Here is a 12,045-nt window from a genome sequence, read left to right on the forward strand (position 1 = left end):
AACACATCTTCTTTATCCATTCATCAGTTGATGGGCACTTGGGTTCCTTCCACGTCTGGGCTGTTGTGAATAGTGCTGCAGTGAACATAGGGGTGCATAAGTCTCTGAATTGTTGATTTCAAGTTCGTTGGATAGATACCCAGTAGTGGGATAGCTGGATCATATGGTATTTCTCTTTTTAATTTTTTGAGAAATCTCCGTACGGTTTTCCATAGTGGCTGAAACAGTTTGCATTCCCACCAGCAGTGTATGAGGGTTCTCCTTTCTTCACATCCTCTGCAACACTTGTTATTTCTTGTCTTGTTAATTGTAGCTATTCTGACAGGTGTGAGATGATATCTCTGCATTGTAGTTTTGATTTGCATTTCCCTGAGAATTAGTGATGTTGAACATCTTTTCATGTGTTTATTGGCCATCTGTGTATCTTCTTTGGAAAAATGTCTGTTCATATCTCCTGCCCACTTTTTGATCAGGTTGTTTGTTTTTTGTTGTTGAGTTGTATGAGTACTTTATATATTTTGGAAATTAACCCGCTTGTCAGATAAATTATTTGCAATATTTTCTCCCAGTTGATGGTTTCCTTCACTATGCAGAAGCTCTTTAGTCTGATGTAGTCCCATTTGTTTATTTTTTCTTTTGTTTCCCTTGCCTGAGTAGACATGGTATTTGAAAAAATGCTGCTAAGGCCGATGTCAAAGAGTGTACTGCCTATATTTTCTTCTAGGAGTTTTATGGTTTCAGCTCTTACATTCAAGTTGATTTTTAATCCATTTTGAGTTGATTTTTGTGTATGGTGTAAGATAATGGTTTACTTTCATTGTTTTGCATGTGACTGTCCAGTTTTCCCAGCACCATTTATTGAGAGACTTTCCTTTCTCCATTGTATGTTCTTGGCTCCTTTGTTGGAAATTAGCTGTCCATAGATGTATGGTTTTATTTCTGGGCTTTCAATTTTGTTCCATCCATCTGTTTGTCTGTTTTTGTGCCAGTACCATGCTGTTTTGATTACTATAGCTTTGTAGTATGTTTTAAGTCAGGGTTGTGATGCCTCCAGCTTTGTTCTTTTTTTTCGGGATTGCTTTGGCTATTTGGAGTCTTTTGTTGTTCCTATAAATTTTAGGATTCTTTCTTCTGTCTCTGGAGAGAATGTCATTGGGATTCTGTTGGGATTACATTGAATCTGTAGATTGCTTTAGGTAGTATGGACATTTTAACTTCATTTATTATTCCAACCCATGAGCATGGAGTATCTTTGCATTTCTTTATTTTGTCTTCTATTTCTTTCAGTAATGTCTTAGTTCTCAGTGTATAGGCCTACTTTTTAGTTTTTGCCAGTTTTGTGGCCATGAAATGTTATCTCATGCTAGTCTTAATTTGCATTGCCTTGTTAGCTAATAAGATTGTGTATCTGTTAATATATTTATGGCCCATTTGTGTTTCCCCTTCTGTGAAATGCTTGTTTGTATCTTTTTCCACTTTTCTATTTTAAAATAGTAGGCTGTCCTTTTCTTACTGACTTAGGGAAGTTCTTTGTATATTCTGGATTTCTTCTAATATGTGTTTTTTCCCTTCTTTCTGTTAATCTTATGATGAACACAAGTTCTTGATTGATGAATTAACTCTGTTACCATTTTTCCTTTGAGAGTTTGTGCTGTCTCTGCCTTGCTTAAGAAATCCTTTCCTATTTCATACAAATATTCTCCAAGATTATTTTATAATTTAACTTCTAATCCACATGAGGTAGGGGAATTAATTTTTCCTGCAAGGACTGACCTAAGGTCAGTGTGTGGCGTCCGTCCCTGCTGCTCACACACATGGGTGGTCTTGGCCTCTCTTAGGCTCCTTTGGTCAGTGTGTCTGTCCCTGTGCAGATGCTGCCCAGCTCTGGTGGCAGTAGCACCTGGCTGTTGGACTCCAGCTCTCTTCCTCTTCAGAAGCTTCTTCGCTGTTGCTGGCCCTGTGCTTTTTCACGTGAGCACCAGGATCTGCCTGTTAATTCCTCCAAAGTCTCCTGCTGGGATTGGGGTTGAAATTGTGTTGAATCTGTACATTCCTTTAGGGAGAATTGACATCTTTATGTTATAGGGGCTTCCTGTCTACGATTCCAGAGTCTCTCTCTTTTTATTTGATTTTGTTAATTTCTCTCAGTGCACTGTATAATTTTCTCCATGGAGATTTTGCGTATCTTTTGTTAGATTTGTAGTTCGATATTTGAGAATAGGTACTTTAAAACTGATGGTTGTTCGTATAGAAAAGCAGCTAGCTTTTAGTGCGGTGCTTTGCACTTTTCGTTGTTAAGAATAGTGTTGCTGTAGGTATTTGTAGATGATTTTATTCGGGTTAAGGAAGTGATAGGTTTTTACATGAATGGATGTTGAATTTGCTTTTTCTGCATTTATTTATATAAAATTATTTTTCTCATTTAATCTGTTAATGTGGTAAGTCACATTCATGATTTCCTAATATTAAACCAACATATCTGTGTGTTTAAGCTAGTTTGTACATAATTTTTCAGATATTGTTAGATTTTATTTTCTGATACTGTTTTTAAACCTTCTGAATCTGTTTTTCATTGTGACTTACTGTAATTTCCTTTCCTTTCATGGTGCAGTTTCGTAAAATAAGCAAAGAGTGTCCTCCCCACCCTTTCTACTCTCTGGACAAGTTTGTGTAAGACTCGAATTATCTTTTCCAGGCCTGGCCCCCATGGCCGCGTAGTTAAGTTTGTGCGCTCTGCTTTGGTGGCCCAGGGTTTCGCCAGTTCAGCTCCTGGGCGGGGACATGGCACCGCTCATCAGGCCATGCTGAGGCAGCGTCCCACGTGGCACAACCAGAGGCACTCACAACTAGATATACAACCATGTACTGGGGGGCTTTGGGGAGAAGAAGAAGAAGAAAACAAAAAGATTGGCAACAGATGTTAGCTCAGGGCCAATCTTTAAAAAAAAAAATAAGAATTATCTTTTCCTTAAATGTTTAGTAAAATCATTTAAGGGGAAAACTGTCCTCAACAGCTGAAAGACCAAATTGTAACCCTAAGTCACAAGATAGAGCTTAAAATTTTCTTTGTGGGAAGATGTATAGCTCTGTTTCTATTTTTTTCAGTCAGTTTTGTTGAGAAGTTTATTTGCACTTCTCTTTTTCTTGATCACTGTTGCTAGAGGTTTTATCTGTTAAATTTTTCCCCCAGTTTCCATGTCCGTTTGGCAGCAGGAGGGAGCAGGCCTGGCAGAGGGCAGGTCTGCTGTCCATAGACTCAGTGGAACCGGTCCTCACGGTGGCCTGTGCTGGCCACCCATCAGCCATGGGTGCGGCCACCGACTGGCCAACCTTGGGTGCCGGGCTCACTGCCACCAGGCCCGTGGGGGTCTGCCATCCCTTGCCTGCCGTGTACCGTCCACGCCCCGGCTCTGAGCCTTCTGTGTGCAGTTCCGTGGGCTCCAACAGCTGGTGTGCGCCTTCAACTTGTGTTTTTTGTTCATTTTCTAGTCATGGTTTGTCGTCTTGAAGCTTGCAGTTCACTTTTTTATTTATTCCATTCTCTTTAGTTTTTCCAGCTACCTGTACATCTTAGTCTGATGTAGCCAGTTTATAGAATCCTTGTTTTTTCTAATTTCCCTCCAAGTGCAACATCGAAACTGTCTTTACAATTTGCTTTTGTTCCCGGCAGCAAATTGGTTTCAGAATTTCCCCCTTCTTTTTCCTCTGCCTGTGTTTTCTTGCATCATCCTAAGGCCGCCCTGCACTGGTGTTCCCTCACCCATTTTCTCCCGCCACAAACCTGCTCTTCCTGCTGCTAGATACAGAGAAAGCCATGCCAGCTTGGAGCTGTCCCAGCCCAGCCTCTCCACCTGGACTGCACTTGAGCTCATTGCACATTGCCGCCCTGCCACCGCTGGCCATCCTCAAGGGAGGTGTCAGACTGGCGCTCTCCCCAGCAGCCCCACCGAATGTGTGTGTGGTCATGTTTTGTGGTGTCCCCTGTTCCCTTGTCTTTGTAGGGAGGACGCCCGTGTTCTCGTTAGTAAACTGACCAGTCCTGAGAAGTCACCACCATTGGTGACTTGCTCAGGGGAGGGGCTCTTGGATGAAGGGGCTCAGGTTGCTCAGTTGCTCTAAGACACACTTGTCACTTTTCTAAGTTACGAGATAAAACCCCCACGGCCCATGGCCACTGCTCAGGGAGCCCATGGTAGCTGTGGACACCCAAGGTGGCTGGTGCCACTCACCCGCCCAGCCCACTGAGACACCATGGTCGTTGACTCTTTATTTTTATTTTTTTATTTTTTTGGCGAGGAAGAGTGTCACTGAGCTAACATCCTTGCCAATCTTCCTCTATTTTGTGTGTGGGATGCTGCCACAGCATGGCTTGATGAGCAGTGCTAGGTCTGTGCCCAGGATCTGAACCTGTGAACTCCAGGCCGCCAAGGCAGAGCACATGAACTAAACCACTTGGCCACAGGGCCAGTCCCAACTCTTTTTATTTTTAGAGAGAAATATTTAAGAGGGATCTTTCCTGGCTGGTAACTAACTTTTATCCTGAATGACCAGAAAAGGGATTTTGTTTTTAATTATTATTTGTGAGAATAATCTCTGGTGAATTTGCCCCTTCCTCCTGGTGGCTGCGGCTGGCTTGGATGTTCTGTTTTTGTAGGCAATAAATAATGGAGGAAAACCATGTTAATAATTTTCATCTTTAATCACCCCTTCTTCATCTTTTGCCATTTTTTTTATTAAATGGAATGATAAAAGTTTTATAGAAATTTATTTATAACTAAATTGTTTTAACTAAAGCTTTAATCATTTTCCTCAACAGCTAAAAGACCAAATTGTAACCCTAAGTCATGAGATAGAGCAGCGCCGTTCTGACCTGGAGAAGCTACAGCAGAGGCGCGAGAGGGAGAACCAGGAAGGCGCGAATCTCATCTCCATGCTGAAGGCTGACGTCGACTTGTCACACAGTGAGAGGTCAGCGGTGCCCTGTCTGATGCTGGTGCTCAGTTGCCTTCTCCACGAGCTGGAGTGCATGTTGATAGCAGGCGGGATAGGGCCCTGTGCCATGTTATTCTTGTCATTTAAAAAGGTTCTAAACATGGAGAAAGTACTGAGTAATGTAACAGACACCAATGTACCTACTACCTTGCTTTGCCCAATCTTCACGTTTTGTCAAATTAGAAAACGATGCTATAATGCAGGCACAGTTTCCGATCTGCCTCTTTGTCTTGTTTGTTTGGGAGTCTGGGTTAAGAAAGTTTCCTACTGTGACGCCTTTCAGATTTTTCCTATATGTTGTCTCAATTTTAGTTTTCTTTTCATGCAGGAATACAGTGCTCCTGGAATTGTTCAGTTGTTTGTTTGTTTATTTGCATCTGATATCAGATGGTCTCTCGTTTTTGTCTGCCTATCTGGGCAGTCAGCTCAGCACCACGCTTTGGAAAGTGCAACTTGTGGGGTGGGCCTTTCTCTGGCCCCTTTCTGCTGTGTCCCATCCGCTTGTCTCTGCCCAGTATCTTGTGGTCCTGGGGCTCAGTACTGAAGGTGGGCCCTCGCCAGTCTCGGCTGCCTCTGGCCCCTTGTCCTGATTGTGCGCCTTCGAGGGTGCAGAGAAACCATGCCAGGCAATCAGGCCTTGCTCAGTCCTGACCTCAACATGCAGAGAACAGCATCTTTCTCGCACTGGCACGGGGTCTCCGTTGAGCTTTCCTTCATTCTCTTTGTGGTTTTCGAATTCTTTGTGAAGACCTTGGCTGCTTTTTCTAGCCCTTGTTGTAGCTGCCTTGTGGCTTGATGCCGACCCCTCAGGTGCCCTGAGTCACTGTGGTGAGTGGAGGGTGGAGTGTGACAGGCTTGGTGGTCACCAGCTCTGCGTGCTGGAGGGACATGGCAGAGAGAAAGTGGCCCTCAGGTATTTGGGGTATGTGCCCAGCTGGCCGAGCAGCAGCCTCAGACTCTCTGACACCCACAAGTATTTGGTGTTTTTGAGCATCATCACGGGGATCAGGGGTCAGCACAGCTTGGATGGGGCGCGAGGAGGAGGTGGGGGCAGGCTTTGAGGGTGCTTTCTGGCGTTTTCTTTCAGAGCAGAGCTGGCCTGCCCTCCCTGACCCACTGTCTCTGCAGTTGTCCTTATGCCTTCCCCAGTATGCCCCCGCCGCAGGGTCCTTGTGTGTGCTGTGCCCGCCCTTCTTGTCCTCTTGACCTCGGTGGCCACCTGCAGGGCCTGGGCAGCCGCGGGAGCTGTCCGAGGCTCCCACACTGTTGCTTGCTCAGTGCAGTCTGCCCACTGCCCCCACCCCCCACCTCACCTCATAGTTCCCGCAGCCCATTCTCACTGCCTGCCTTTCTCACCTGGAATGCCAGCTTGCGAGGGGCGGCTCTTGGCGTGTTGTGTTCCTTATGTTTCCCTGTGTTGGGAGCAGTGCCTGTGCCGGGACCGTGGGAGGGATGTGAGTGTATGAATAGACAGGGTGGACAAGCCTGTTTCCTGCCTACTTTGGCCCTGACATCTAGCGGGTGTGGGAGATCGCATTGGCCTATCTGGCTTGCACAGTAGCTATAGCACTTTGCCCATAGCTCCATCCTGGGCGGGGTCACTGTGGCCCGGACAGATGAGCCCCAGCCAGAAGGGATGGTCTAGAAGGATGCAGCTCGCTGACGGGGTGCAGGGTGGCTTCTGGTCCTATGAGGAACAAAACACTCCAGACTCTGTGGTTCGTGTGGCCCCAGAGAGAGGCACGGGAGAGCCACTCTTTCCCATGTGTGTGGGCTATCGGTCAGGTGTGACTCCTGATTTTTGAACAGATACTTTGTAAAAGGGCAGAGCCCTGAGGGCCACGTTGGCCCCAGCTCTGCTCCTGAGGGCCAGAGAGCCTGTGACGTGGGACCTGTTGGGGTCTGCGCATCCTCTGTCCAGGGTGAGAGGGTTCCAGATGAAGCCAGTGTGCCCTGGCTTGGGCTTTGCCCCCTACCGATTGGCTAGATGCCACCTCCAGGAGAAGCGTGCCTAAGTTAACAACAGTACAGCATCTTTTAAAAGTCCAGAGCAGCAGCAAAGATCTGCTCACATTGGCAGAGCTGCCTCGCGGCCGTGCTGCTGTGGTCTGAGTCACAGGGCCAGGGTCACAGCTGATGGCTGCTGCCCGCCCTGTGCTTCCTGTCTCAGGATTGCTCTCCGGGACGCCCTGAGGAGGCTCCTGGGTTTGTTTGGAGAGACGCTGAAGGCTGCTGTCGCCCTGAAGAGCCGGATCGGTGAACGCGTGGGGCTCTGTCTGGAAGACCAGAGCCCCTTGGATGCACAGCCAGGGGCCCAGGTCCCATCTGCAGGTGAGTGCCAGCCCGGGGTACTGAGGGCCTCCTGGGGCCACTGTGCTGGGAACGCCACCCTCCCCCTTCCCTGCCACAGTGGCGCGTAGAGACAGCTGAGCACGGGGCCCGTGAACCTGCCTCTTGGTTAAGACGGATGGATGTCATCCCCAGAGATGCAGGCGTGCATGTCCTTTGATGCTGCTGGTCGGGGTCCGCTTGCCTGCCATGCAGCAGTGTGTGTAGGCTTCTGTATTTGCTCACATTGTAGCGCCGGCACTTGATGAGACGTGGCCTGGGCCTGATGCGGCCCTGCCAGAGCTGGATGGAACTTTCCCTGAGTGCGCTGAGATGTCTTCAGTGGCTGAAATTAGCAGCCACGTCTGTGAAAGCTTTTTTATGAGCCCAGAAAGTACACTGGAATGTGAGCAGCCAGTCAGGAGGATCTACCGGAGCCTTGGCCTGGCGGTGGATGGCCTCCTGGAGATGGCCCTGGACTCCAGCAGGCAGGTGAGACACGGCCCGGCTCGGCCACATCCGTGCTGCCTGCTACCTGTTCTGTGGCCCTGTTGGCTCCTGCTGCTGATTCTCTTCTTCAGAGAAGGACGGGGGTTGAGTAAGTGGACAGGCTGAGTCCACTGACGACATAAGCTGGATGGGTGATGATGCCCAGCTCCCAGCGCTCTGCGGCCCTTCACTTGCCTTTCCTGATTCTCATCCAAACCCTGTAGGGTGAGAGGGACGCCTTTACTCTCTGGGCAGGTCGGGCCTCTCTCTCCATTCTCTCCTCCACTGGGCAAGAAACTCTTGATTCTGGGGTGCTCATTCACCTCCCTTGTGTCATTTTATCTTTTGTCACTACCAATGATATTCTTTTACATGTCCCTCCTTAAGAAGGAGTCTTTTCTGAGGAAGGAGGTTTGCTGTGAATGAAGATAAAACCTCAGTGTCCTTAATTTAGACCATGTATAACCATCCCTTTTCTTCAGCTCTATTTACTTCATGCACTATTTTAATTCCATACTGAATATATTTCTATTTGGAGATCATCATTGAAAAAGGGCATTATTTTTGTTAATCCTTTTAGACCATTTTAGTCAATTAGGAAAGACATTAAATAGGAATACGTGGGAAGCAATAAAGATCCTTTTTTCCAAAGTCTGCCCAGTTAAAAAATGAGCCTTTTTATGCAAAGCATTGCTGTTTAGGTCTCAGAATAGTAGGTGGTTTCCTCCTGGTGAAGGTGCATAGAGCAACAGTATTGAAACCTGGTTTCTCTTTCTGGTTCCTCCCGGCTGCCGTTTTCTTCCCTTTGCGCCCTCCCTTCTTTTCTCAAAAAGTAGACAGATTTGGGCAGCGTCTGATGAGTAATCAGGTGTTTTTGATTGTCCCTCCAGTGTCATAAAAGGGAAACAGACATCACATGTGAGCCTCTTGTGGGTGGGCACCGTGTCTGCAGGTCTAGCCCAGCCTGTGGCCCTGGAGACATGTCTGAGCGAGTGCGCTGGTCTGTCCTGGGCCCATGTGTGCTCTCAGCGTGTCCCGTTCCTTAGAAGTCCTGCTCCACGGAGTGTGTTCTTCAGAGCGGCTGGCTGGTCCCACAGCCAGGAGGAACGCAGGGCCTGTGGGAGGGAAAGCAAGGCAGGTTTTGGGGGAGGGGGACGAGCAAAGCAGAGTCCCGTGGGAGGTGAGGAGTAGGCACAGGGCAGCAGCAGGGGTGTGAGGGGCCCTGATCAGGTTAGAGTCATCCATGGGGCAGCGAGAAGGGGTGGGAAGTGGCCAGGTGGTTGGAACAGGTGTCCGGAGAGGTCAGAGGGTGGGGGAGGTGGCCCAGGGTGGGGCATGAGGAGAGGTGGCCTCGGGGGCTGCTTTCAAGGTAAAACCAGGAGATTTCCTTAGAGTCTGCGTCTGGAGAAGGCCAGAGCTGCATGAAGTACAGCGGGAGGCTGAGGGAGGCCCACCCTGGGTGCTGATGGTCTGTTGGGATAACCTGGTATGGGCATTTTGGATTCAGAGATTAATCTAGGCCCCCAGCCTGTGGATGGCCTGGGAGCCTCAGACTGGACCTGGATGCCGGGAGGAGGGCAAGATTGGGACCTGGGCCGGGGGAAGGTCTCAGGCAGTGGGGACGTGTCAGGGCTCCTGCCTAGTGTGGTGACCAGCCCAAGGTGCCCTTCCACCCTGCGGCCTCTCCTGTAGCTTCTCTACCTGCAGAGCGCAAGGTGGCGCATCCCTGCCCAGGGTCCAGGTTCTTGATGGTCAGCTTCCTGTCACGTGTCCTCTGAAATGTACCCTCTCCTTCACACATGTGACATCAATAGTTCATAAGCACATGAGTGTTCTGTGCAGTGCTGTATACATGTCTGTGTGTGCAGAAGTTTTCTTGGTTGAAAATTTGTTAAATTAGCAAGTTTATTTAGTAATTGATAAAATATTGAATATTGAAGTTGTTGTTTTGTGTGGAATATTTATCATTTCACCAGGATTCTATGCAAGTAGAGTTCTGATGGTATTGATACAAATTTTGGTTATTTTTGATACACAGTTTCAATTTTCAAATGTATTTTAACAGCTGGAGGAAGCACGTCAGATGCACTCTCTGTTTGAGAAGGAATTCAGCTGTAAGAACGAGGAGACGGCGCAGGTTGTCAGAAAGCACCAGGAGTTACTGGAGCGCCTGGAGGAGGAGAACGCGGCCAGAGCTCGTCTGGTGCTGGAGCTGCACAAGGCGGAGGGTGAGCAGCCGGCCGGGGTGTGAGGCTCCGGTGACTTTCCTCAGAGAAACTAACCGCCTTGGAGGCACCCCGGAGCTGTGGGGAGTCAGTGCTGCAGAAGACGGGCCGGCGGGTGGCACCCATCCCTTGGCGCTTATCTCCCACTCCTCTGTGAGCCGACCACCTGAGAGTGTGCCGTCATGCAGTGCGATGGGAACGTTCATCTTCCCATCACAGCTATGGGCAGAGGACGCCCCAGGAAGTCTCATCTCTGCCTGCCCCCATGCCCCTGCTCCTGCGTCTGGCGCTCACAGTGGCCTTGTGTGTGTGGGGCATGTGGCCTGAGGGGTGTGCATGGGTGTGGTGTGGGGGTGTCTGGTGGCTCCTGCATCTCACTGGGCCAGCAGTGGGACATCAGCTGTGGGGCTGAGAGCTGGGTGGTCACGCCCCTGTCCTGTTCCTAGAAGGACAGCACCTGGGGCACCCATCATTTGACTGCTCCTTCTGCTCAAGTGGGGCCTCCGCAGCTGCGTCTCTCCCCATCTCCTCAGGCATCCTCGAGGGGTTCAAGGTGGAGAAGGCCAGCTTGCAGGAGGCGCTGGGCCGTAAGGAGGCATCTGAGCAGGGCCTCGTTGTGGAGCTGGAGAGCCTGAGGGAGCAGCTCCAGTGGGTGACCCAGCAGCAGGCGGAGCTGAGGGAGGAAAATGCCACCCTGTGGAGCCAAAAGGAGGCCTTAGCCACCGGGGCAGAAGAGAGAGAAGCCGGTAAGAAATGCCAGTTCCAGGGGGTGGAGGCCGGAGCCATGGAGGGCAGGCGCGTGGGCAGCAGCTGCAGGCTTTCGTGGAAGCTCAACCCTTCCAGAGGGTACAACGGGCAGAAGACGGGAGCAGTCTTCAGAGAGCCTCCATCGTGTGGCTCGGGGAGGGCGTGCGAGGGCCGTGGAGTGTCACCTGTTTGCTGCTCCTGGAAGAGGCTGGTTGTCCTGGTTGGCATGGCCACTCAGTGTCCACACGTCTCCATGAGGGCAGATCGCTTCTGGGAGCAGGAGCCTGTTTGGGACAAGCAGCCAAGACCATGAAAAATGAGGCTACTTGAAAAGTCTGCTTAAAATAACACAAAGTGCCTAATGTTATTCTTAACTAGGAAAGCATGGAGTTTTAACAAAAGGATTTCATTATAGCTCGGATTCTTAGATATTTTAGATTTAAAAATATTTAAAATTCAAGTCTAAACCTAAGCTTCGCACACTGGCTGCAGGTGCAGTGTCCTCGGCGGCAGGTCTGCAGGAAGCAGTTACACATGGGGTCAGGCTTTGCCAGAACTGTGTGTTGCACCCTTGCCCTCGCGTCCCCACCTGCAAGGCGCCCGCCACCCCCACTGCGCCCTGCCCATCCCTGGAGGCCGTTCACACGCTCAGAAGGCTGTGCTTTGTGCCAGAACTTTGGTCATTATTTACCACCCTGATTGATTCAAGAAACTCGTTTTTCTTCCCCCAATACTTTCTTCTCCTTTTTAGTTTTTCTCATTGATAAACAATCAGCTTTCCATCTTCTCGTCCTCTATTTGAGTTTTGCCCGTCTTTGCTATTTCTGGGCATCTTAGTTCTTCGAGCTCACTGATGTGGGGCTCTTGTGTCACGTTCGGCTCCAACAGGGCTGCGATTTCTTTAAGCAAAGGGTGATTTGTAGCCTGGTTTCTCAGTGCTGTCCACATGGGGCACTCTGAACTGTCTGCTTGTTGTTGCCAGACTTGATCTCTTGCTTGGCTCTTTGTGAGGTTTGTGATGTTGCTCTGTCCTTTTCCATTTTTTTGGTTTTTTTGCAAGGGAAGATTCACCCTACACTAACATCTGTTGCCAATCTTTCTCCTTTTCCTTCATTTTTTTCTCTCTCGCCCCCACAGGCCCAGTACATAGTTGTGTATAGTTGTAAATTCTTCTAGTTCTTCTCTGTGAGCTGCCGCCACAGCATGGCTACTGAGAGACGAGTGGTGTGGTTCTACAACTGGGAACTGAACCTGCGCCACCAAA

The 12,045-nt window shown here is 49.1% G+C and overlaps 1 protein-coding gene across 37 annotated transcripts in view; it reads left to right on the forward strand.

The window, feature by feature from the left end:
• PCNT (pericentrin) overlaps nt 1–12,045 on the forward strand; it is a 142,014-nt gene that overhangs the window by 68,654 nt on the left and 61,315 nt on the right. For all 37 annotated transcript variants that reach the window (XM_023630345.2, XM_023630353.2, XM_070252656.1 and 34 more), the window contains 5 exons: nt 4,817–4,968; nt 7,163–7,323; nt 7,574–7,812; nt 9,875–10,037; nt 10,568–10,780. In XM_023630345.2, coding sequence (XP_023486113.1) covers nt 4,817–4,968; nt 7,163–7,323; nt 7,574–7,812; nt 9,875–10,037; nt 10,568–10,780 — 928 coding nt within the window. The remainder of the gene's footprint in view (nt 1–4,816; nt 4,969–7,162; nt 7,324–7,573; nt 7,813–9,874; nt 10,038–10,567; nt 10,781–12,045) is intronic.

Source organism: Equus caballus, chromosome 26 (genome assembly GCF_041296265.1).
Source record: "Equus caballus isolate H_3958 breed thoroughbred chromosome 26, TB-T2T, whole genome shotgun sequence".
In the NCBI taxonomy this organism is placed as follows: Eukaryota; Metazoa; Chordata; class Mammalia; order Perissodactyla; family Equidae; genus Equus; species Equus caballus.